At 44.9% G+C, this 27,326-nt stretch overlaps 1 protein-coding gene across 1 annotated transcript; it reads right to left on the bottom strand.

Annotated features, from left to right (window-relative positions):
• Positions 1 to 629: 629 nt before the first annotated feature.
• On the bottom strand, positions 630 to 27,244 carry LOC146679564 (uncharacterized). The gene is made up of 2 exons (XM_085450239.1): positions 26,620 to 27,244; positions 630 to 3,414 (listed from the first exon to the last, which is right to left on the bottom strand). Exons 1-2 carry the CDS (start codon positions 27,121 to 27,123, stop codon positions 2,722 to 2,724), a joined length of 1,197 nt encoding a protein of 398 aa, XP_085306365.1. The 5' UTR covers positions 27,124 to 27,244; the 3' UTR covers positions 630 to 2,721.
• Between the last annotated feature and the right edge of the window lie 82 nt (positions 27,245 to 27,326).

The raw sequence follows: 27,326 nt of genomic DNA, 5'->3' as shown, positions 1-27,326 counted from the left end.
GCTGAAAGCTGTGTTTGCTTGTGTTAGCTTATTATTGTGGAGACTAACTTTCAGTGATCATGTGTTCAGACTCATAATGATTACTCTCAGAAATCCTCATCTTTGTATTTACTGTGTGTTGGATCAATAACTGAGATTCATGGTATCACACAGCTGTGCTGCTGCTGCTGATGTCAGCACATCTGGAACAATACGAGGTATCTGCTACCAGACTGAGCAGGACGTGAGACCTGTGGACTGTTTAAAGCTGTCCCTCCACAGCTCACTCAGACCTGATCCACACCTCAGTGATATTCTCTGACTTCCTCAGTAGAGACAGAAACCATTCAGATCTGGGACCATCAGCTGACTGATGATGTCACACAGACTGTGTTTTTCAGGAACAGTGATTCTGATGTGAGCCTGCTAGCTGACAGCAGACCTGATGAAAGCACATGTTCACATCTGTGAGGACAGACTGGACTCTTTGACTGCACCTTGGTTCTCCTCAGAGGTCTGTACAGGAGCATGTCCACCCCCACTGAAGATCTCAGTCACTGTGAAACATAGAAAGCTGCTTGTGTGGCCTCTGCCTCACATGTAGATACAGCTACAGGTTTCTCTGTCAGTCAGACTGAAACAGTGTCCTGATGCTGCATCATTCAGCTCTGTGCCCCAGTCAGCATCACTGGGAGCTACCAGTGTTTCTGCCCTTTTCCTGTAACACTACACTCAGCACAGGCTCAGCTGGTATCCAGTGTTGGACTTTGGCTTCAGCTGCTGTGATAGATCCTCTAACATAGATCAGCTCTGCTACATGTTGTTAGATAAGTGCAGCTGCTGTCATGTCCTGATGTTTCTCTGGCTCAGCAGCTTCTCCATCAGAGGTTCACATGGAGCTGATCCAGTATCTCCAGTAACTGTGTTCTGTGCCTCACTGGTTGATCCTTCTGTCTGTGTGACGTCAGTCAGATGTTGAAGTTAAACTCTGTAATCTTCACTGTGTCACAGAGTTCAGTGAGTCCCGTTATTCACAGTATCAATCAGATCATCAGAGAACAGCTGATCAGCAATCAGTGGTGCCAACAGCGCCTCCTGTGGTGAGAGGATGCAATAATGCAATGTAGCATTTTTCCACTGAACACTTGCAGTCATGGAAACTGTCTGTTGGATCTGTGTGACGTTGCTTTCTTGGTTAGAGTTCCTCACAAATGTCCAGATGATTCTTCTAATGAGGCGTCGACCATGTTTGCAGCTCTTTGGAAGAAAACGTCGCCCTTTGCCATCCTTACTTTTCTTTGACTTCTTCAAATGCAGCTGAACTCCAGCTGGTATTTTCTTGGACTTTGCAGCTGTTTCTGGTCATCAGTTCATTCCTGCAAACCTCTGAAGCTGAACAACAATGATGCTGCATTGCTGGCTGATCCCAAAAAGTTGATTCTGTTCATCTGGACGTTTTCAGAAACGTTTGCTCACTGATCAGGTGACTTCTTCAGTCTCAGCTGACTGCAGCTTTACAAGCTTACAAACAGCACATTTGCACAATGACTGAAAGCAGCAGCACCTGATATATATGATACTAATATAATACATATACATATATAATCCATACTAATGATGAAGGAACTGAGCTCACAGTCCATTGTTCATTCAGTGAACTACTCAGTTTATTTTGGGCCTCAGAAATGCTCACTCTGTTTGTACATCACTGTCAGCAATAGACTCATTCTGCTGTGTGGACAGGAACACATGTGACATCACTTCCTGTTTGTTTGTGACTGAAGAGGAAGAAGTTTACAAGGAATCATTTAGAAGAGTTTCAAACATCAACTGATTGAATCCATGAATCTGAAAACGTGTTTGTGAGTGAAAGAGACAGACATGTACAGACTGAACTATCTGTTCAACAGTCAGAGTGTTTCTGTAACAGGAGACACTCTTTACACTCCACTCAGCACAGGGACACTGAGGAACCAGACCAGACCATAAACCCAGGATAAAGAGTTTGAGTGAATGTGGTGTTGAAGGTGTGGAGGTGGATCAGAGTGTCAGAGGAGACTCTGTAGAAGGACAGAGTGCCAGCAGGACAGTCCACATACACTGCTGCTCTGTTAGAGACGGAGGAGGAGGAGGAGGAGGAGATGGATGTTTTTATTTTATTGTGCCTGACATAACGAGGACCATCATCAGAGCAGCTCAGACTCCAGGACTGATCATTGTTTCCAAACACACAGTCTCTGCCTCCTTTCCTTCTGATGCTTCTGTAACTCACTGATATATAAACTCTTCCTCTCCACTCGACCTCCCAGTAACAGCAACCAGTCAGACCATTTCTACACAGCAGGTGAGGATAAAAACCATCAAATCTGTCTGGATGATCAGGATATGACTGAACCTCCTCCACACAATGTGCCTCAATGTTATTGATATTATTATTAACATTGTTATATAATAATAAAACCTTTATAATAAAACCACTAAAAACCTTTATTCTCATGGTCCAATCATGAGTGAACTCCCCGATGAAGCCTTGTGTGCTAAAACATGTCAGAGTTTTAAAGGTTAAACATGAGTTTCCAAAACGTTTTGCTGGAGAACAATGAACTATTTGACTGAGTTTCAATCATTTACAGGCGAGCAAAACCAGGACAGAGAAAAAAGGACAAAACTGACTCAGTAAAAAACAGAAAAGAAGATCCCATGTAGATCTGTATTATGTAGAAGTTCAGCCCAGCAACCAGTTCAGTTCAACACAAGTTTAAATGATTCTATCTGAACTCTGTGGAGCCTGATCTCAAGCTTTTTGAGTCTGACACAGAAACCAGAGGATCTTTCTGTGTCTTCAGATTCACTGTGATCCAGTGATGGGAGTGATTTCAGCCCTGAGTGATCGCGCTGATGTTTGCACAGAGCAGACAATGAGGTGAATGTTTGGGCACATTGGTAACAGTGAAACAGTTTATTAGTAACGTGGGATCGTTTGTGTTCAGAGTATGAACTGAGATTCCTGAAGCTCTTGTCACACTGGTCACAGCTGTAGTTTCCTTCCATGTGTGCACGTTCATGACTGTTACGATTACCTGAATGTGAGAAGCTTCTCTCACAGTGTCTGCACTTGTGTGGTTTCTCTCCTGTGTGGACTTGTTTGTGTGATTTAAGGTCCCTTGCAGTGGTGAAGGATGACCCACACTGATCACAGAGGTGCTTTTTAACCCCACTGTGAATCAGTTCATGTCGTTTTAACTCACTTGTTGTGGTGAAGCTTCTCCCACATTCTTTGCAGTATTTCAGTTTGTCTCCAGTGTGTCTATGTTGATGTACTTTTAGGGTCTTTTGCTGATTGAAAGTTTTTCCACAGAGGTCACAATGAAAGTCTTTCCCACCACCACAGTGATGACAGGGTTGAGAACTGGATCCATCTGTGTCGCTCTGCTTCTAAACAAAGACACAAAGACAGTGTAAGTCAGTCCTTCAACATTTGTATCCTGAACGTCGCCTGAAATAAAGAGCATCTCTGCAGACGTCCAACTACATTTGACTGTTTCAGTTAACACACTCAGTTTACTGGGCTGCAATAACTACAATACTACCACCATAATACTACAGTAATACTAAAATCATAACTGAAAGGAAAATCTGAATAATCACTCAGAGCTGCTTTTCCATGCAGTAGAATTGCTAACATGCTAACACAGTTTAATGAGCAGAGTTGTTCCAAACAGTCAGGCTAAAATGACAAGATAACAATATAAATACTAGGGGTGCAACGATACTCGCATCGATATTGAACCGTTCGATACAGTGCTTTTGGTTCGTACGCATATGTATCGAACAATACAAAATTTGTAATTTATTTTATCAACTTTCCGTCTGACAATGCTGTCTGTGTTGAGCGCTCAGTGAATCTGCTTTCGACTACTCCGCCTAGGCTGCACTGTCGAACGCAGATCCACTGAGCGTTCAACACAGACAGCATTGCCAGAATGAAGAGTGCAGAGCAAGCTAGCGAGACAGAAGTTAAGCTCTCCTTGCAACATGGCAAATTGAACCTCCCCCACCCTCATTCAGATCTGGCGTTTGGAAAGTAAGTGACGGAAGTGACGAGTAAGGTAAGCGACCCATGTTGTAGGTGACGTCAGACGCCGGAGAATTGGCGGAAAAAAAAAAAAAAGCAAATGGTAGCATAGAGTTTAACAAAGGTTTTTCAAGCTTCAGTATTACCAAATATACTAATCAATTGTCATATAACTAACAACATCTGTTCTATCATCTCTAACACCCTGGAGGACAACGGGGGGTGTTTAGACGCTCTCCAAGATTACATCGACCGCTGTTTTCAAGATTTAGTAATGAAGAAGGCCCTCAGTGCATCCTCCCCGACCAAAATTGAGACGCCGTCATCGAAGAGATGTCGCCCGGCAGACTCCCCCGGTACAACATTGCCCGCCGGCAAAGACATCGTAGACATCCTGGAGTCAATCGACAAGCGATTGTCCAGTTTCAATGCGAGGCTGTCCCTGGTGGAGATTTTACACCGGGAATTTAAATCTCTGAGAGAATCCCTGGAATTCAGCCAGCAGCAGGTGGAAACGCTTGCCGCTGAAAATACCACTCTACGGGAGTTGGTCAAATCTCTCACCGATAACGTGACCCAGCTGAACATTGAAAATAAAAAAATAAAAGAGTCCGTTATCGATCTACAAGCCCGTAGCATGAGAGATAATCTTGTGTTTTCTGGTATTCCAGAATCTGCCGGAGAGGACGCGGAGGCAACGGTGAACAGCTTCATTAAAATCCACCTGAAGCTGCCGGAGGACACCGTAAAGAACATCGACTTCCATAGAGTACATCGCTTGGGGGGCGTGAGGTCGCGGACCGGGAGACCACGGCCTATTGTGGCCAAATTCGGTCAATTCAAACAGAAGGAACAGGTGAAGAGTTGCGGCAGAGAGCTGAAAGGAACGGACTTCAGCGTGAACGACCAGTTCCCCAAAGAGATCCTGGAACGATGCAAGGTCCTGTTCCCAGTTCGACGTAGCTTCATCCAGAAAGGCTCCCGTGCTGTCATCGCCGTGGACGGACAGCTCTACCGACCCCGGCACCACACCGTGGTTATATTGACTCTCTTTCTTGGCTCTCGGTGAAGGCGGTCGCACTTTTCTCCTCTCCTCCTTCCCCTTATCTTCCCTGCTTAGCCTCTTGTGTCCTGTCTTGTCTCGCGTGCACTATTTTTCCCTCGAACAGTCTCTCACTGTTGTTCTCTAAAACCTAACAGAGAATTATGGATTTGATCAACTGGTCTCTGAATGCTATTGACACCCTCTTCTCAACGAGAAGTCTGGGCTCGGGAGAGCCCGAGTGCCCTGGAGGGACTTTCCCTGCCGGATACACGATGGATGGGTGGCAGACCTGGAGGATCTTGTGCCTGGCGGGACTGTCTATCGAGGACGCTGAGGATATTTACCTATTCGGAACCATGATAACAGGGTTCTTGCTGATCGGAGCTGGCTTGGCCCTGACTTATCGGAGAAATAAGAGAGCGGAATCAGCTGTTCAAACCCCCCCTAAGCTGACCGCTGGAATTGAAGCGATGGGACGAGGCGCGGCCTCCCACACCGAACGCAGCATGGTTAACACCTTGGAGACGCTTACAGCTGCCGTGAAGACTCAAACTAACACCATTGAGCGTATGATGGGATACATCAGAGAGGGGCCTGCTCACAATAACACCCTTGAGCGAAAGTTGGATAACATCGCAGAACGGTTCACTGCAGCTGTGGGGTCTCAGAACCAAAAGAACGAGAACACCACGGAACAGAAGCTTGATACCATCATGGGGAGGCTCGCGGCTCTCCAACGGGAAATCGAGGCCCCAGTGTCAGAGTGCTAAATTCGCTGCTCGCATAAAGGAGAAATCAACAATATTCTACATTTGGACACCACGGCGCCAGCTGCTCAGGCCCAAGGCTGGAGCCCACCAAAACAACTCCCTGATAACGACTGTGTGATGACTATTCTTCCCATCCCATGAAGGACACCTGGATCGGCTGGAGGACTGTTTACTTAGCCTGATAGGCCGAAGGACACTGTCTCAGCTGAACTATGGACACGCACACACATACACTTACACTGATAAGCACGCACTCATCCCCCCTCCCTTCCCAACGCCTTCGATGCTTGTTTCCTGCGAGGGAACACGGCGGGTCTGCGTGCCGCGCTGGAATGGTAGCGCTGTGCGGGGCGGCTGCTGTGTTCGCTTCGGATTACCCCTCACCCCCCTCCCACCCCTGTGGCTTGTCATGTCTTCACAATGTTGTGCTGTGGACATTTATGTGCTTTTTGTGCAGAGGAGTTTTTTTGTTTCCTGTTCTCATGCTGTCCTACCATGGAATCATAGCATGAGTAGGGGTCTCTTTTTTTCCTCTTGTACTTTCCCCACTGTAGTGTATATTTCAATGTTTTTCTGATTCTACCAATCTCCGACCTGTATCCCCATGTAATGTTTGTGTTATATTAGTGCGCATGCGCCAACCAGCGTGCAGCCTGTTACAGTCGCTCCTGCTTTTCTCTTAGTTTAGCTTTTTTTTCCTTACGTATTCTTTTTTTTCCTGACTTGTATTTTCCTCCGTTTTCTATCTCTTACTCAATCATGTGGATTGAGAGAGTTTTTGTTCTTCTGGTGGCCGTGGAACTGTTACTTTTATCAAGGAACGGGACCGCGGCACATCTCCTACACGCACGGACTGTTTACTCCAGAGATCAGCTGATCGCCCTGATGCCGGCCGGCTCGCTGGCCAGGCCCGCAGAAGTACCAGCTGAAATTTGGAGGAAAACACATCGGGGATGCAGAGGTCAAGGACAGAAGAGAAGAAAAAAGGTGACGGTGAGACAGCGGAGGCTCGAAGCGAGGAGGAGGTTTAAACCGTGTCTGCCGTCTATCGTGATGGGTAATGTGCGATCGTTGGCAATTAAAATCGACGAGCTCTCAGCACTGGTACGGAGTCAGAGGGAATACCGAGAGTGTAGCCTGATGTGTTTCACCGAATCATGGATGCACCAGGACATTCCCGATGAGAATGCTTCCGTGGAAGGCTTCCACACTGTTCGGGCGGACAGGGACAGCATCGCTAGCGGTAAGCGTAAAGGAGGTGGGCTTGCTGTTTTAGTTAACAACCGGTGGTGTAACCCTGCCAACATAACAATCAAAGAAAGGATTTGTTGCCCGGACACTGAACTGTGTGCTGTTGGACTCAGGCCGTATTATTTACCCAGGGAATTCTCTCACGTCATCTTGGTGGCTGTCTATGTTCCCCCCTCTGCTAACCCCACAGCTGCATGTGACACTATCCACTCTGCCATAGCTCGGCTACAGACTCAGCACCCGAGTGCCTTTATTGTGATCTCGGGTGACTTCAACCATGTATCACTGGACAATACACTACCAACATTCAAACAATATGTGGACTGTCCCACCAGGGGAGAGAAAACTTTAGACTTACTGTATGCTAACGTCAAGGATGCATACAGCTCCTCCTCCCTCCCCCCACTTGGTAGGTCAGATCATAACCTGATTCACCTCACCCCCCGCTATGTGCCAATTGTGAGGAGGGAACCTGTGACCACCAGGACTGTCAGGAGGTGGTCAGAGGAGGCCTTAGCAGAACTACAGGGCTGTTTCGAGGTGACCGACTGGGAAACACTCTGTGAGCCTCACGCCGAGGACATCAATGGGCTTACTGAGTGTATCACAGACTACATAACTTTCTGCACCGACTCCATTGTTCCAGCTCAGACTGTTCATTGTTACCCAAATAACAAGCCGTGGGTGACTAAGGACATCAAAGCCCTCCTCAACAACAAGAAGAGGGCTTTCAGAGGGGGCAACAAAGAGGAGGTGAGGAAGATCCAGGTGTTACTAAAGGACAAGATCAGAGAGGCTAAGGACAATTACAGGAGGAAGCTGGAGTGGAAACTCCAGCAGAACAGCATGAGAGAGGTGTGGAGGGGCATGAAGACCATCACTGGATTCAGGCCAACCAACAGCAGGGGAACTGAGGGAGGTGAGAATAGAGCCAATGAGTTGAATCTGTTTTTCAATAGATTTGACACCACAGTGTCTGCTCCCACCCCCACAACCTCACCTGTAGTCAGCCTGGAATCCAGAGCCACACCACTGTGCCAGCCTCTCTCTTCACATGTTGCCTCCTGTGAGAGTCCTGACACCCCTCCCCCACCCATCACCTTCACTCAATACCAGGTTGAGATGCAAATGAGGAGACTTCACTCAGGCAAGTCTGCTGGACCAGACGGAGTGAGTCCCCTTGTCCTCAAGACCTGTGCCCCCCAGCTGTGTGGAGTCTTTCATAAACTGTTTATGCTGAGTCTGAGTCTGCAGAGGGTCCCGGTGATGTGGAAGACATCATGCCTCGTCCCTGTACCAAAGACGCCACGTCCCAGTGGCCCCCAGGATTACAGGCCCGTGGCATTGACCTCCCACATCATGAAGACCCTGGAAAGGCTCATCCTGGACCAGCTGCGACCCATAGTAAGACCACACCTGGATCCCCTTCAGTTCGCTTATCAGCCTCGTCTCGGAACTGAGGACGCCATCATCTACCTGCTCAATCGTGTCTACACCCATCTGGACCAGCCGGCGAGCACTGTGAGGGTCATGTTTTTTGACTTTTCCAGTGCTTTCAACACCATCAGGCCGACCCTCCTGGGTGATAAGTTAGCAGCGATGCAGGTGGATGCTTCTCTGGTGTCCTGGATTGTTGATTACCTGATAGGAAGACCACAATATGTACGTCTCCCACAGTGTGTGTCTGACAAGGTGATCAGCAACACAGGGGCACCACAGGGGACTGTCCTCTCCCCCTTCCTCTTCACCCTCTACACCACAGACTTCAGCCACTGCACAGAGACCTGCCATCTTCAGAAGTTCTCTGATGACTCTGCGGTGGTTGGATGCATCAGCAGGGATGATGAGACAGAGTACCGGGCTGTGGTCGACTCCTTTGTCACGTGGTGTGAGCAGAATCATCTGCAGCTCAACGTGGCAAAGACCAAGGAACTGATCGTGGACTTCAGGAAGACCAGGAAACACTTGACCCCTGTTTCAATTCAGGGGGTCAGTGTTGACATTGTGGAGGACTATAAATACCTTGGAGTACACATTGACAATAAACTGGACTGGGCTAAAAACACCACAGCACTTTACAGGAAGGGCCAGAGTCGTCTCTATTTTTTGAGGCGACTGAGGTCCTTCAACATCTGCCAGAAAATGCTGAGGATTTTCTATGAGTCTGTTGTGGCCAGTGCGATCCTCTATGCTGTTGCATGCTGGGGGAGCAGGCTGAGGGTCGCAGATGCCAACAGACTTAATAAACTAATCCGTAAGGCCAGCAATGTTGTGGGGATGGAGCTGGACTCCCTCAAGGTGGTGTCGGAGAGGCGGATGCTGTCCAAGATAAAGACAATGTTGGATAACACCTCCCACCCACTCCATGACATGCTGGTCAGTCACAGGAGCACGTTCAGTGAGAGACTGAGATTACCGAAAAGCACCACTGAACGACACAGGAAATCATTCCTGCCTGTGGCCATCTCCCTGTACAACGCATCCACTTAACACACTGTTTGCTGCTACAACTACACGTTTCTTTTCCAACTATTTATTTATGAGTGACTTATGTATGTATGTATGTATATATATGTATATATTGTACTATTCTTAGTTAGTGTATTGTCTGTCTTGTCTTAATGTTGGTTTAAAATGGAGCACTGTAACAAAAAATAATTTCCCCCAGGGATCAATAAAGTATTCTGATTCTGATTCTGATATATGTACGGTCGGGGGGGGGGGGGGGGGGGGGGGGTCCCATTTCACTGCAGGGCAACCTGCATGTGACGAATAAAAGCTTGATTGATTGATTGATTCCAGATAAGAACCCGCTACACTCTTTTCTTATTCATTCACACTTTCTCCTCTAAAATGGGTTTAACCTAGTAATATCAGTAGGATGTCATAGCAGATATAACACCGTCACCCTCCGTCATTACTTTAATTGGAATGTTTCTGTTTCGTTTCCTTTTTTTGTTGTTGCTCACAGTTCATGTGGTTTCTTTCTTTCTCTTGTCTTTCACTGCTGTGTTCACCTACTTCCCCACTCACCTACAAACAACACCCTCTATTTCTCCATATTTTCACACCACGATCACGCAAACACATCCGCTCAACGGCAGCACATTCACAACAGCCTCACAGCACGCACAGACTTGCAGGACACATACCACAAGCCACGCTTGTTCATATTAGTGAATATTCACACACATAGTCAGACTTATGGAGCCTCTCACCACACTTTTTTTTCCTCTCTCTCTCTCTTTCTATTTACAAACAAGGGATGTTTCCATATTCTCTCCATCTGTCTAAACGAAACACCCAGCGTACATCATTAGACATACACACACAATTATGGGCATGCTGAGGTTTGTCACATGGAATGTAAATGGAGCTGGCACCAGAGGAAAGAGGTTAAAGATATTTAACCAGCTTAAAAAACTACAGGCAGATGTTGTTTTATTACAAGAAACTCACAGACCTGTCACAGGTTTAAACGAACTTAAAACACCTGAGTTTCCTAACGTGTTTGCAGCCTGTTATAATTCTAGACAACGGGGAGTAGCAATTTTAATACATAAAAATGTTAATTTTACAGTACTCGATACAGTTATAGATCCAGAGGGTAGATTTCTAATTATTAAACTATCAATATTGAACAAAAAACTATGTATTGTAAGTATATATGGTCCAAATGTTGATGAACCCTCATTCTTCCACGGATTTTTTAGTACACTCTCTGAACACCTCGATTGCGCACTCATTCTTGGCGGTGACCTCAACCTTGGACTAAATGAAGAAATGGATAGGCTCAACACAACAGGAACTCAGCGCAATTGGCAATCCACAAATATAATCAAACAGTATATGAGCGACTTTGGCCTTCGCGATGCATGGCGCTCCCTTCCCCCCAACAGTAAGGAATATACTTTTTTCTTGCATGTTCATCACTCTTACTCTCGTCTGGATTATTTTTTGGTCAGCAGCTCACTGCTGAGCAACATTTCAGACACTGAGATTCATCCTATAGCTGTCAGCGATCATGCTTCTGTATCTTTAACACTAATGCACAAGAATAATACTACGCCAAGTAAAAACTGGTGATTTAATACATCACTACTTAAAGATGAAGACTTTATTAAATATTTTAAAAAGGAATGGACTTCATATTTAGACTTTAATGACACTCCCGGAATATCTGCTTCTGTTCTATGGGAAGCAGGGAAAGCTGTGATGAGAGGTAAAATAATTTCTTTCTCATCACACAAAAAGAAAGAAGAAAACAAATATATTCAGGAATTAGGAAAAAACCATCAAATCACTAGAAGAAGCCTACGCGTGCGACCAAGATCAGGAAACATTGAACAAAATACGCAAGACAAAACTAGAATTAAATGAAACTATTAATAAAAAAAAAACAAAACACAATTCCTTATACAAAGACTTCGCTTGCAGAATTTTGAACACAGTAACAAATCAGGTCGATTTCTAGCTAACCAGTTAAAAATAAAGAAAGAAAAAAACAACTATATGTGCTGCTAAAGATTTATCGGGGAACACAATATATGACCCTGGAAGAATAAACAACATTTTTAGGGATTTCTATGAAACTTTATACTCACCACAAATAAACCCATCTAAAAATGAAATTGACCTGTTTCTTGACAACTTTACTCTTCCAAAATTACTAGACAGTCTAGCAATGGAACTGGATTCGCCACTGACGCCAAGTGAATTCCAGGAAGCCCTGATAAGTATGCCCAATAATAAGGCTCCAGGTCCAGACGGCTTCCCTGCAGAATTCTACAAAGAATTCTGGACAATTCTGGCACCAGTATTCCACGGAATGTTGCAGGAAATCGAGGAAAATGGCAGACTACCACCAAACATGAATTCTGCCAATATTAGTCTCCTGCTAAAACCAGGCAAAGACCCTTTATTTCCCTCAAGCTATCGTCCAATTTCTCTTTTAAATGTAGACCTTAAAATAATCTGCAAAGCTCTCTCAAAGAGATTAGAGAAAATAACCCCCCTCTTAATTCATCCTGACCAAACTGGTTTCATAAAAGGTCGGCACTCCTCAACAAACACTCGTAGATTACTTAATTTAATAGACTACTCATACAATAAAAACATCGAAACCATAATATTATCTCTAGATGCAGAAAAAGCATTTGACAGAGTTAACTGGAAATTTTTATTCGCAACTTTACACAAATTTGGTTTTGGAAACTCTTTCATAAACTGGATAAGAATATTATACAATTCCCCAACAGCTCGTATCAGAACAAATGACCAGACATCCTCCAGCTTCTGTCTCCTGAGGGGCACCAGACAGGGATGCCCACTCTCTCCTTCACTTTTTGCAATTTTTATCGAACCTCTAGCAGCAGCATTTAGACAGGCTACAACAATTAAGGGCATAAAATGTAAGAACATAGAACATAAAATCAGTCTCTATGCGGATGATGTGTTGCTTTTTCTGCAAAACACACAAACCAACCTCTCTGAGGTAATTACTCTAATAAACTGGTTTTCAAGAGTTTCAGATTATTCAATTAACTGGCCAAAATCTACAGTTCTCCCCATTAACTGCTCCTTCCATAATACTTCCTCTGCCCCACTGCAATCCGGAACTATTAAATATTTAGGTATTAATGTTTCTCCTAAGCTTTCAGACTTAACTAAATTAAACCACATCCCACTTCTAAAGAAAGTAGAAGGCGATCTGACTAGATGGAAATCTTTACCCATATCACTCATGGGAAGGGTCGCCACTATAAAAATGATGATCTTGCCAAAAATAAATTACTTATTTTTGATGATCCCTAACAAACCATCACAAGATTGGTTCAGATCTCTGGATTCATATATTTCCAAATTCCTTTGGAAAGATAAACCCCCACATATCAGCTTAAAAATGCTACAAAAAAAAGGGATAGAGGAGGATTAGAACTGCCTAATTTTCACCAATACTTCTTAGCCAACAGGCTTCAGTTCATCTCGGAATTGTTAAAACATACCTTCTTAGATGAGCCCTGGCTAGATGTTGAACAGGCACTATGCAAGGATCTAGAGATTTCAGACCTACCATTTATTAGCTCAAACATCAAAAGACATGAATGCTTTAAAAGTATCAACATCAGCTTTTCTCTGACAGCATGGTGGGAGTTTCTAAAAATAACGAAGTCTTCATTAATCCCATGCAAACGTACACCTATCTGGAATAACCCTGACATATTACAAAACAATAATATGATTAATTTCCCAGAATGGAGTTGTAAAGGAATTAAACACTTAGAACATACATTAGAGGGAACAGAATTTATTCCATTTGACAGACTAGTTGCACAATATGGGATCAACAAGAAAAGATTTTTAGAATATCAACAAATTAAATCCATAATAAAAAAGAAATTTAACCTCAGTCAAGTTGAATTACAAACACCACCAAGTGCGGCACATTTCCTTACTCTTAAATCCCCCAAATTATTATCTAAAATATACAGAACACTTTCTAAATTAGATGAATCAATATCACTTCCTATTGCAAAGTGGGAAGCAGATTTATCAGTCAGTTTAGACCAAAACTTCTGGTCTCAGGTATGCTTAAAAACCTTTAAATTGATTAAAAATCCCAGTCTGCAATTAATACAATACAAAATACTACATAGAGTGCAGTATACAGGTCATCGGATGTTCAAGATAGGCTTTACATCTTCCAACAACTGCTCACACTGTCAAGGCAATACACCAGACAATTACATTCACGCTCTTTGGTTCTGTCCACCAGTGCAGAAGTTTTGGCACGAGATATGTGAAGACTTATCAAAATGTCTGAAATGTAACATTCCAACTTCCCCCTTAGTGTGTTTGTTGGGCAGCTTAGATAATGTCACTTCAGAAAAGAATATAGCCCATATGGTTTTCACTGCCCTATGCATAGCCAAGAAAACTGTCCTCATGAACTGGAAAAATAAAAACAATCTTAATTCTAACCAATATAGAAATTATCTATTAGATTACATTAGTCTTGATACAGCCTCTGCAACCACATCAGATCAATTGCTCTGGGCTCCTTTGATCAGCTCCATCACCTAGTGGGGGTGGGGGGGGGTCATAGTTAGGTCCCGCCTTCACTGTTGTGATTGGTGTGGGGGTAGGGACAGGCTTAGGGCGTCGGGGGGTTCCCCGGAGGCATCTTCCTTGGGGGGCTCAACCCGGGGTAGCGGTCATGTCCGGTTGGGGGCTCTTCTGGCTCTCAGGTGACTGTTTCCTCGTGGCTGCGTGCAGCGGGGCTAAGGGAGGGTCTTTGCTGACGGACGTGGGTTACTGACCTGGTAGCCTGGCTGCCCCTGGGTGGGTCCGGGATGGGCGTGAGGTTCTGGGGGCGCTCCGTCTCTGGGCTGGGGCCCTGGCCGGGCCTCGGGGCCTTGGATCCTGGTTGGTGTGTTGCCGGGGTTGAGGGCGGGTGGGTGCATGGGGGCCCATCCCTGGCGCAGGGTGCCGCTGGTGCGTCGAGCCACCTGGGGGGCTCTTCAACTGGTGGGGGAGATTGTCACACCTTGCAGGAGCTTTCCTCTCCTCAGGAACTCTCTGCAGGAGGGGGAGATACAGGAGAGGTGGAGGAAGATCTCAGCCTGGGTGTCTATTGTCTCATGTAGTCTGGAAGATGAGTGGATGGTGGGGTGGGTGCAGTTTTCTCTGTGGTGGGGTTGGGTGGACTGTCCCGGGGCTGGGGGGCGCTGCTGCGCTGGGTCCCGGTCTGGATGGGCCTGGGCCCCCTTTCCCTGGCGGGTCGCGGAGTATGGGAGTGCCTACTGGGGTCAGCGGGGGAGCTGGCCCCGGGTAGGGGTCACCTGCCCCTCCCTTCCTTCGCTCCCCATCTCCAGCTGCCTCCCTCTTCCCGCTCCACCACAACCACCCACACATGCAGGGCCTTGGAGTAGGGGTATGTCACCAGGGTGCAGAGGAGGCTACCCCCCACCCCTCTGTCCCCTTCTGGCTGCCTCTGCCTCAATTTTATCCCACATCTTAGACAATCACATTACTCACACTCTCATTACACATACATATAGGATCTTGGGGGTGGGCACGATACACGGAGTCTAAATTACCATCAGGGTTGTACACCTCACCCCTGGCGTCGTTGCCCACCTCTCAATTTTAAATACACGTGCGACATTGAGGGCTAGCAGGAGGGACTATGCGCTTACCTGCTCCTCTCTGGCAGGTAGCTCCATGCCCTCCTGGGTTTTAAATGCACCTTAGAACACACATGCATCAACACTACAAAGATGCGGGTGGAGGGAGGCTTGGAGTCTTCTCTCACCCCCATTCTCTGCGGCCTGCTGGAGCGGGGGGGCTAGGAGGAGTTGGCCGTCCGACTGCAGTCTGGAGTGTGGGGCCTCCCTGCTGCTGCGGAGTCGGGGCGGTCTGCCTCTCCCCACCACAGGGAAAAGGGTAACACCACCTGGGTCTGGGTGCAGTTCCCCCCTCCAGGGGCAAGGGTACCTAGACCTGGTTCGTAGAGTACGCTTGGGGAGTGTGTACAGCGTCTCTTTATGTCCCAACCACATTGGTTGAGTGTGGAGTAAGTGCATATGAGAGCATGAGGGTGGGAATGGATGTTTGTGTCTGTGTGTTCCTGTATGTCTGTGTCTATATGTCAGGTTGGGTATCAGACGCCACATCTCTGGGGACATCTCAGGCCCTCCAAGGTTTGGAGGCCTATCTCCACCACCACCATTTCCCCTGCCGGTGGCGGACTCCCTCAGGTGTCGGTGCATTGGTGGTTCTTTGTGTTTGGGGGTGGGCATCCGGGTACACACCGGCTCACTCCTTGGCGGCCGCTTATCGGGGCCTGGAGCCTGGGGCTCGCTCGGGCCACTTCGAAGGTGGGGTGCCCCCGGCCTCTCAGCCTGGGGCTCGGTCACTCAGGCACGGCTGGCTGCCGGCGGAGCTCACGGGCGCGTCACTGCAACTCCCCCTGGCTTCTGCTCCGCGGCTGCTGAGTGAGCCCTCATCTGGGACTCTCCTCAGCTCTTACTGGGACAGTGGCGCGGCTGCCCCTCTGTTGGTCTTCCTTGGTCTCTTGTGCTCTGGGAGCCTCTGGATGTCTGGAGGTTTGATCTCCTCCATACCGGCTTCATACCCTGGAGGACAGGGCTGTGGCTCCCCACACTCCCTAGCAGATCGTTACATGGAGAAACCTTTGGAATGCAAGCATGCTGATCCACACAGGTATGCACACAGGTGTACACACGGATATTCACAGACGCGGACTACAGCTTTCTTGGCTGCTGCCTCAAAGCACATTGTGCGCTGTTTATCTTGCGTGCTGCACAATATCGTTTATTATTTAGTAACTATTGATATCTATGGCTAGCTAGTTTATTGTGATTGTGCTGTTTTTTTTATTATATTGCTCTTTGTTGTTTGCTTTCTCTTCTGTTTTTTTCCCTCCATACAGGTGACCCAGGTGTTTTATTTGTTTGTGTTTTTTTTTTCTTTCTTCCACCCCTTCTCACCGTCTCTTCTCCCCTTTGGTTTTCTTTCTCTCCCTCTCTTTCTTTCATTCTTTCTCCCTGTCCTATCCCCCAGTCATGTCTGTCCCATTTGTAGCAACTGAAAATAAAATAAATTCATATTTATAATAGAGATGGACCGATCCGATATTACGTATCGGTATCGGTCCGATACTGACCTAAATTACTGGATCGGATATCGGAGAAAAATAAAAAAATGTAATCCGATCCATTAAATATCACGAAAGCACCTCACAAAACTTGCAACACGCCGTAACTCGCCTCAGAACGTTAGCACGTCGGAGCAGTATGCATCACGTGATAGAGCGGCTGTGGCATGCGGGACCGTCGGTGGTCTGGATAGCATGTGGAGCTTCGCTAGCAACCTGGCATTTCATCTCCGACAAAGTTATCCCCGAGAGAAGTGAAGCAAGTGTGTAAGTCCATCTCTGAATGTTTGTAAAGCTTTCCCAAGTTAAGCTTAACAAGCGACTGCCTCTCGCTCTCCGGCTGCTACTTCAATCGTGAAACTGCTCAATGATCAGCTGATCGGCTTTTCTGTCGCGAGTCCGTCTCTCTTGTTTGTTTTTGGCCCACTTTGCACCAGAAAGAGGAAACCAGCGGCTGAACAACAGCAGCACGTTTAAGCTTGATAAGCTGTTGTTACAATTTATTTAATATTACTTTCTACACCAGGATCTTTTTCTACGTAGCTGACGGCTGGTAACTGTGCAGGGGCGAATCTAGCAAAGTTTAACCAGGGGGGCATTAACTGGGAAAAGGGGGCACAAAGACATACTTTTCTTTCTTATTCTCATTTAAAATGTCTAGCTTTTAATAAATAATTATCTGACACCCAAAGTTTTAATTTGATGTAAAATGAATAGAAGTCAATTACTGTATATAGTGACTATTAAGTCTAATATATATACCCTAGTAAGCTATAGTACTTTTTCCTTTGGGAAGGTACCATCTGTGCAGTCTGCAATTTTGTTGAAGAAAGATGTTGAATCTATTTAATATTTCTTGAAAAATAATTGATTTCTGTGCATTTTTTTTTCACACTGCATCAAATTAAGGTTGATTACGTCGATTAAGCATCATGGGGTGGCGCGTGAGGGGTGGTTACCCATTTTTTATTTATTTATTTTTGTTGTTGCTGGGAGTTGGAACCCTATTAGTTAGGTTGCTTAATATTTACGCTAAGTACTCTTTAAAATACCAGAATAGGGAGGATGGTGTAGGTTTAAGTTTATTAAACCTCCAACTTGTTTTATTCCATACGTCATCCATCTGTGCTTGGTGCCAAGGCTGAGATAAACGAGGAGTTATCTCATAAAGAGGAACAAACAGTACTCCAAGAACAGACAAAGCCCAGCAGAAACCTTGAGGAGGAGCTCCATCTGCCCCCACCCGGGAAGAGCCTCAGAAAGGCAAGAAAAGGGGTCCCTATTTGCCTCCAACTCTCTCAACAACACCAACGACCAGGACAAGGGACCACAACCTTCCCCAGTCCCCCAAACCCCTGACAGGCCATCACCCTCCTCCCCCTCCCTTTCTCCCTCCCCCCCACATCTGAAATTCACTGAGGAGATGATGGAGCGGGTCAATGCTGGGCTCAGATCTACCCCCCGTCCCAATCCCTTTTTGTCCCCCATAAACCCCCCACCAGAGCGGCCAAAGGTTCGCCATCGAGCCCCACCCTCAACAGAGCAATCGAAGTCACATTGCCCAGCCTCGCCCCCCTTAGTTCCTCTTTACCACCTTCACGCTCTGTCTCCGCAGTCTGATGTGTGATGTGTGAAGGGTCCGGGCTATGAGGATTATGGCAGTGGTGACTTTTCCCAGGAGAAGCTGGGACCCTGTTTACTAGAAGGTTTTAAAATCTCTGTACTTTTAGGTGACAGAAGGAGACATGTGGCCTGGTCAAAACACAGAGAGCTGCACTCTAAAAGATCTTTAAACATAGTAAACATACCTTGTGTGCCACAGACTGCTCCCAAACACGAGGGGACAAGTAATGCCTCTAAAACACTTAAGTTGGCTTTATTAAACGTTAGATCTTTAGCTGGGAAAACATTTTTAATTAATGATTTAATCACTGAGCACAGCCTTGATTTTATGTTTTTAACTGAAACTTGGTTGGACCAAAGTAACAGTGGAGCTGTTCTCATCGAGACGACCCCTCCTAACTACAGTTTTATCAGTGAGGCCAGGGTGAGCAGGAGAGGAGGAGGGGTTGCTGTCTTATTTAATGAATCATTTCAATGTAAGCAGCTATCTCCTGGAAGTTTTCAGTCTTTTGAATATGTGGCTTTACAGCTGAAGGCCCCATCCAAAGTTGTGTTTCTTAATGTTTACAGGCCTCCCAAATACTGCACAGACTTTTTTAATGACCTCAGTGAACTGCTGTCTGTGATCTGTGTTGATTTTGACTGTGTAATTATTGTTGGGGATTTTAACATTCATGTGGACAACCCTCAGGACAAAGGGACTAAAGACCTGAGTAACACTCTGGGCAACTTTGGGCTGACTCAGCATGTAACAGAGGCCACACATAATAGAGGACACACTCTTGACCTACTGATCTCCAAAGGCCTGAGCATTTCAAAGGTTACTGTGTCTGATGTGGGCCTGTCTGATCATTACTGTGTTTTCTTTGAAAGTAAAATCTCAGCCCACACAAATATATCAACAACAGTGATCACAAAACGGTGTATAACTGAACACAGTAGTGCAATTTTTAACCAGGTCTTCCCATTAACACCTGACCTGTCCAGAGGGTCAGTCAATGAGCTCGTCAATAGCTTCAATGCTAACATGTTAAATGTAATGGACACCATTGCTCCCATTAAGGTGAAGGTTATCTCTGGAAGGAAAAAGTCTCCATGGAGAAACTCCACACTGGTGAAAAATGAAAAAAGAGAGTGTAGGAAAGCTGAGCGCAGATGGAGAAAAACAAACCTCCAGGTTCATTATGACATTTATAAAGAGAAACTTCACAATTATAATTTACAACTGAGGAGTGCAAGGAGGTCCTACTTCTCTGACATCATCACTAAAAACAGCCATAATGCTCGGGTCTTATTTTCTACAGTTGACAGGCTAACAAACCCTCCTGTGCCAGTGGCAGCTGAACTTCATTCGACCATGGCCTGCAATGACTTTGCCAAATTCTTCACAGAAAAAATCCAAAAAATTAGACAAGCAATTGGTACATCAACAGCAGATCCAGGATATGTACTGTGTCCACCAAAAAACAGTTTAAACACCATGAAACAGGTTCACCCGATTAACAGCAAAGACCTGGAGGACATCTTAGGTCAACTGAACTCCTCCTCCTGCTGTTTAGATGTCCTGCCAACAAGTTTTTTCAAAAAGGTCTCAAAGACTTTAGAGTCACACCTGTTACAGATCGTCAACTTTTCTTTATTATCTGGTGTGTTTCCAGAATCACTAAAAACTGCTGTAATCAAACCTATACTGAAAAAGGACAATCTTGACAAGACACAAATGAACAACTACAGGCCGATCTCAAATCTCCCATTTTTAAGTAAGATCATTGAAAAAGCAGTTTCTCAACAGCTCAATTACTTCTTAAAACAGAATAATTGCTACGATGCCTTCCAGTCAGGTTTTAGACAGAACCACAGCACTGAAACCGCTCTGACCAAAGTGTTTAATGACATATGTCTGAATACAGACAGTGGAAAAATGTCAGTCCTAGTTTTACTGGATCTCAGTGCAGCATTTGATACAGTTGACCACAACATATTACTCAAACGACTGGAGAACTGGACAGGTCTTTCAGGAACTGTACTAAACTGGTTCAAAACATACTTAGAAAACAGGAAATACTTTGTATCAATAGGTAACTTCACATCTGAGCAGACAAGTATCACATGTGGAGTTCCCCAAGGTTCCATCTTGGGACCCCTTCTGTTTAACATTTACATGCTCCCACTGGCACAGATTATAAACAACAACAAAATAAACTATCACAGCTATGCAGATGACACACAAATATATATCACAATGTCACCAGGAGACCAAGGCCCTGTGCATGCTCTTGGTAAATGCATTGAGGAAATCAATGACTGGTTGTGCCACAATTTTCTCCAGCTAAACAAAAACAAAACTGAGGTAATAGTCTTTGGCGCCAAAGAAAAACGATTACAGGTCACCAGAGAACTTCAATCTATACATCTAAAAACCACAAACCAGGCGAGAAATTTGGGTGTAATGATGGATGCAGACCTAAACTTAGAAAAACACATTAAGACAATAACAAAGTCAGCTTACTATCACCTCAAGAATATTTCAAGGATAAAAGATCTGATGTCTCAACAGGACCTGGAAAAACTAGTCCATGCATTCATCTTTAGTAGGCTTGATTACTGTAACAGCATCTTTACAGGTCTACCTAAAAAAATCAGTCAGACAACTACAGCTCATTCAGAACTCTGCTGCTCGAGTCCTCACTAAGACCAAAAAAGTGGACCACATCAGTCCAGCTCTGAGGTCTTTACACTGGCTGCCTGTCCGTCAGAGGATAGACTTTAAAGTTCTGATGCTGGTCTATAAAGCTCTGAATGGTTTAGGACCAAAATACATCAGTGACCTCCTGACCCAGTATGAGCCTTCCAGATCCCTCAGGTCATCTGGATCCAGTCTTTTATCAGTTCCCAGAGTCAGAACCAGACACGGAGAAGCTGCATTCAGCTTTTATGCTCCTTATATCTGGAACAAACTCCCAGAAAGCCTCAGATCAGCTGAAACACTCAGTTTATTTAAATCCAGGTTGAAGACTCACCTGTTCTCAGCTGCATTTGAATAAAGCACCAAATCCACACTTTAAGCTTAAATTTCAAAACTTACATTTAACTACTGATTTTATCTACTGTTCTGATTTTATCTGTTTTGATTTTATATACTGTTTTGTTTGTTTGTTTGTTAATTAGTTAGTTAGTTAGTTAGTTTATTTGCTTGTTTTAATCAATTTTAAATCATGCTTTTTATTTGTTTCTGTTCCTAATGTCTCTGTAAAGCACTTTGAATCACCTTGTTGTTGAATTGTGCTATACAAATAAACTTGCCTTGCCTTGCCTATTAGATTGATCAGTATTGCTGAACTATGAAATATTTTTTTTGTATACAGGTATAACAGAATAGTTTTAGTGTAGTTGTTGTTTTAAACTTGATTATGAACTTGCAGACTTTCAAAATGCAGCAAGATATTTAAAAAACAGTTTTGTTGATTAAAAAACACTATATCGGATTCATATCAGTATCGGCAGATATCCAAATTTATGATATCGGTATCGGACATAAAAAAGTGGTATCGTGCCATCTCTAATTTATAATAAAGGTCAATCAAATGGACCAATATGGCAAGGCCATGATGATCCACTTGGTAAAATAAATCCGCTTGGCATTTTTCTTGGCCTTAAGACAACAATTCTGATGGCTAAAGACCCAACGGGACAAAAAAATAAATAAATAAAAGATCTGGCGTTTGGAACTATTTTGGTTTTCATGTGACGTATGACCCTGAAGGTAAGCGTGTCATGGACTAAAGTAAAACAGTATGTTGGATGTGCCACGCAATGCTCAATTACATGGGTGGGAACTAGTGTGTCAGCGCAGTTGGCTCGTTAACGTGTTGGCCGTCTAGCCCCACGCACGGGGCGATCAGGGGTAGCTCGTTAACGGAGATTTGCCGTGTTGTGGTGTTAACATCATTTCAACGAGATTAACGCTGACAGCACTAGTGGGAACACAACGAATATGACTGCACATTTACGCCGACATCATCCTAGTGCAAAGACAAGTGGAAGCAGACAAAAACAACAAGCATGCATGCTACAAACTTTACCCGAGTCATTTAGACAGCCGTTAGCACATGATTTTCCTTATGGGGACCTGATATGTTTAATATTGTGGCGAGCTCAGACAAGGAGGAGACTGAGGTGTCGTTTGGTCTTGCTTCCCGTGAGCTAGCCAGGGAGCACAGCCGTTTATTAACATCTGCAGAAGAACACTGCCGCTAGCTAACTGCTCAGCGCGGCAACCGCACAGCAACAACAACACACAGGGCGCCCTCTGACCCCGGAAGGACACACCATCGCAGCGAGAGGGCGTCACCCGTCACTATGGCAACATAAACAAAACATAACTGTACAAACAGAACCCCGACCAGCCCTGACCCGCTACATAGCCCCAACCTAAGGGGTCAGTCGTCCCCGACGACCCCATTACCCCACACAAAGTCCTGCAAATGTCCAGGTGCCTTCTTTTGGCGCACCAGCCGGTCACGACCGGCGGGGGGAAAGTCACTCGGGTCAGAACATGGGGTGCCACCATCATCCCACTTCTGACACCAATGTGGCGAGCTCAGACAAGGAGGAGACGGAGGTGTCGTTTGGTCTTGCTTCCCGTGAGCTAGCCAGGGAGCACAGCCGTTTATTGACATCTGCCGAAGAACACTGCCGCTAGCTAACTGCTCAGCGCGGCAACCGCACAGCAACAACAACACACAGGGCGCCCTCTGACCCCGGAAGGACACACCGTCGCAGTGAGAGGGCGTCACCCGTCACTATGGCAACATAAACAAAACATAACTGTACAAACAGAATCCCGAACAGCCCTGACCCGCTACAATATGCTGCTGAGAATATAGTCCAGAAGAAGCGTATAGTATAGCTTTTATTTTGGAAAGAGCCATTTCTCTGTAATAAACTCTCTTTTCCAAAGATGAGTGATTCCTCAATCAGATACAGGGCTTGCAAAATTGCTAGTCCGATGTCCTGGGGCTAGCGATTTTTCCAGTCGGGCTACCAAAATCTATCTCTTCCCTGCCCGTCGGGCTATTGTAGGAAGGAAAAATATATGTCAATGCTTTTGCATTCTTTCAGAAATGTAGCTGGGTAATTATGTCATTGGCATCGGTGAGCCACTGTCAATATGTGACATATTGAAATCGCGTTTGAATTTGCGCTTGTTTTTTGCTTTCACTTTGCAATCGCGCGAACTGTGTATAGAGAGCGACAGCACTGATCTGTGAGTGGTGATAATTTGTGCACCAATTCCTCTGACATCATCTTATCAATCGTTAGCTTACTATGCAAACATGACAAGTGAAATCTCCCGCAGCTTAAACATGTGAGAGGTTGATCGCGCAGATAATCACTGAGCGTTATGTGTGTGTGTGTGTGTGTGTGTAAAAGCAGCAGGATATATATTTTAGTTCTGCTGAGCCAAATAAGACAGGTCAGGGTGAAGAAGTGACAGCCAAAGAAAAGTTTACCACAAAACGGAAAAGTTATGACAAATCAGACTATAAGGCAAAAAGAAAGTGCAGCTTTATGGTTTCATGGACAAAAGAATTTCTGTGGCTGCAATATGACGAGCTACATAACCGGGGCTGCACATAAGTGGTCCGCAGGTGCGCATTCGCTGTCCAAAAAAAAAAAAAAAAACGCGCACAAGATATGAAGTTGCAATGCGTGTTTGCATACATACAGTGGGGCAAAAAAGTATTTAGTCAGCGACCGATTGTGCAAGTTCCCCCACCTAAAATGATGACAGAGGTCAGTAATTTGCACCAGAGGTACACTTCAACTGTGAGAGACAGAATGTGAAAAAAAAAATCCATGAATTCACATGGTAGGATTTGTAAAGAATTTATTCGTAAATCAGGGTGGAAAATAAGTATTTGGTCACCTCAAACAAGGAAAATCTCTGACTCTCACAGACCTGTAACGTCTTCTGTAAGAAGCTTTTCTGTCCCCCACTCGTTACCTGTATGAATGGCACCTGTTTGAACTCATCATCTGTATAAAAGACACCTGTCCACAGCCTCAAACAGTCAGACTCCAAACTCCGCCATGGCCAAGACCAAAGAGCTTTCGAAGGACACCAGGAAAAGTATTGTAGACCTGCACCAGACTGGGAAGAGTGAATCTACAATAGGCAAGCAGCTTGGTGTGAAGAAATCAACTGTGGGAGCAATCATCAGAAAATGGAAGACATACAAGACCACTGATAATCTCCCTCGATCTGGGGCTCCACGCAAGATCTCATCCCGTGGGGTCAAAATGATCATGAGAACGGTGAGCAAAGATCCCAGAACCACACGGGGGGACCTGGTGAATGACCTGCAGAGAGCTGGGACCAAAGTAACAAAGGTCACCATCAGTAACACACTACAACGGCAGGGAATCAAATCCCGCAGTGCCAGACGTGTTCCGCTGCTGAAGCCAGTGCATGTCCAGGCCCGTCTGAAGTTTGCCAGAGAGCACATGGATGATACAGCAGAGGATTGGGAGAATGTCATGTGGTCAGATGAAACCAAAGTAGAACTTTTTGGTATAAACTCAACTCGTCGTGTTTGGAGGACGAAGAATACTGAGTTGCATCCCAAGAACACCATACCTACTGTGAAGCATGGGGGTGGAAACATCATGCTATGGGGCTGTTTTTCTGCCAAGGGGACAGGACGACTGATCCGTGTTAAGGACAGAATGAATGGGGCCATGTATCGTGAGATTTTGAGCCAAAACCTCCTTCCATCAGTGAGAACTTTGAAGATGAAACGAGGCTGGGTCTTCCAACATGACAATGATCCAAAACACACCGCCCGGGCAACAAAGGAGTGGCTCCGTAAGAAGCATTTGAAAGTCCTGGAGTGGCCTAGCCAGTCTCCAGACCTCAACCCCATAGAAAATCTGTGGCGGGAGTTGAAAGTCCGTGTTGCTCGGCGACAACCCCAAAACATCACTGCTCTCGAGAAGATCTGCATGGAGGAATGGGCCAAAATACCAGCTACTGTGTGTGCAAACCTGGTAAAGACCTATAGTAAACGTTTGACCTCTGCTATTGCCAACAAAGGTTATGTTACAAAGTATTGAGTTGTATTTTTGTTATTGACCAAATACTTATTTTCCACCCTGATTTACGAATAAATTCTTTACAAATCCTACCATGTGGATTCATGGATTTTTTTTTCACATTCTGTATCTCACAGTTGAAGTGTACCTCTGGTGCAAATTACTGACCTCTGTCATCATTTTAGGTGGGGGAACTTGCACAATCGGTGGCTGACTAAATACTTTTTTGCCCCACTGTAAGATTTTCTGGAGGAGGACAGACATTTGTTTAGAACTCTTAAAGATGTCTTTCAATTGCTGAGTCAACAAGCGCCTTTGTTACTGGGACCAGTCATTCTAAGAAAGGCCCCCATTAGAACCCATGAGAAATGCAAGAAATGCATTATTGCTCAGTCTGCAATATCTTTCCCAGAACAAACACCAATTGCAAATAACATACTAAAAATAAACCTGAAAAAATCTGTTTAGAACAGCGTACTATGTTGCAAAGAGTGAACTACCACTGGCACAATTTAGCAGTCTTTGCAAAGTTCAAAAAGCAAATGGCCTTGATCTTGGTTCCACTTGTTCTTACCCGTGACTTCAGTGGAAATTTCAAATTCAGGATCTGACACAGACTGATTCATGTCCTACACAGTTCTTACAAGTTCATAGAAATTTCTGTTCAATTAGAACCAAGTATTTGAGTTGATGATTGTAATTTTTATACAATGTTGTAATTTGTTTTTCAACAATTTTTTCAACAATATTGTAAAGGAAACAAAACATCAATCAAAAAATTGCTTTCTTTTTTATTCGGGCTACTTACATTTATTTTGGGCTACCAAAAACTGAAGAGTCCCTGCCCGAAGGGCTACCAGGGATTTTGAAATTTTGAGAGCCCTGAGATATATTTATTTTTTAAATTACTTTTGTTTCAGCAACATTAAATTTAAAAACTGTACTTTTGAGTTAAAATATATATTTACAAGTTTAATAAATGACAAATTAAAAAGGCATGAACATTTTTTGTATCGAAAAAATATCGAACCGTGACACCAAAGTATCGAACCGAACCGAACCGTGAATTTTGTGTATCGTTGCACCCCTAATAAATACATACCTTACAGTAGCTGCACTTGTAGAGTCTCTTTCTGGTGTGGATCTGTTGGTGTCGTCTCAGGTGATGTGGAGATTTAAAAGTCTTCTCACACAGGTCACATTCATAAGGTCTCTCCTCAGTGTGGGTAAACATGTGTCGTTGTAACTGTGCGTCTGTTGTAAACTGTTTGCCACACTGTTCACAGCAGTACACATCATGTCCGGTGTGAATGCGTAGGTGTTCATTTCGGCTCCCTCTCTGGCTGAAAGTTTTTCCACAGATGTCACAGCTGTATGCCTTAATTCCAGAGTGGGTAACTAGATGCCTCTGTAAACTGCTACTTTGAGTAAAAGCTCTGCCACACTGATCACAGCTGTGCACTTTAACTCCACTGTGGATGAGTTGGTGTGTTTTTAGGTAACCCTTCAAGGAAAAAGACTTTCCACACTGTTCACAGCTGAACGGTCTCTCTCCAGTGTGGATGACCTGATGCTGTTTTAGTGAAGCCTTCAGAGTAAACTCCATCCCACACTCGTCACAGCTGTATGCCTTAATTCCAGAGTGGGTAACTAGATGCCTCTGTAAGCTGCTACTGTGAGTAAAAGCTCTGCCACACTGATCACAGCTGTGCACTTTAACTCCACTGTGGATGAGTTGGTGTGTTTTTAGGGAACCCTTCAAGGAAAAAGACTTTCCACACAAGTCACAGCTGAACGGTCTCTCTCCAG

Source organism: Copadichromis virginalis, unplaced genomic scaffold, assembly GCF_057382275.1.
Source record: "Copadichromis virginalis isolate Kocher_CV1m ecotype Utaka unplaced genomic scaffold, C_Virginalis_male_GT1.1 unmapped_scaffold_1, whole genome shotgun sequence".
Lineage (NCBI taxonomy): Eukaryota > Metazoa > Chordata > Actinopteri > Cichliformes > Cichlidae > Copadichromis > Copadichromis virginalis.
The sequence above is the reverse complement of the archived record's forward strand: the minus strand, read 5'-3'. Positions and strand labels throughout refer to the sequence as shown.

Excerpts from the sequence above, each read along its gene's own strand:
- LOC146679564 (XM_085450239.1), bottom strand. The coding sequence starts at position 27,123 with ATGGAGTTTACTCTGAAGGCTTCACTAAAACAGCATCAGGTCATCCAC. Across the intron at positions 3,415-26,619 it reads ACAAGTGCAGCTACTGTAAG|AAGCAGAGCGACACAGATGG; the intron begins GTATGTATTTAT and ends GTCTTTGTTTAG.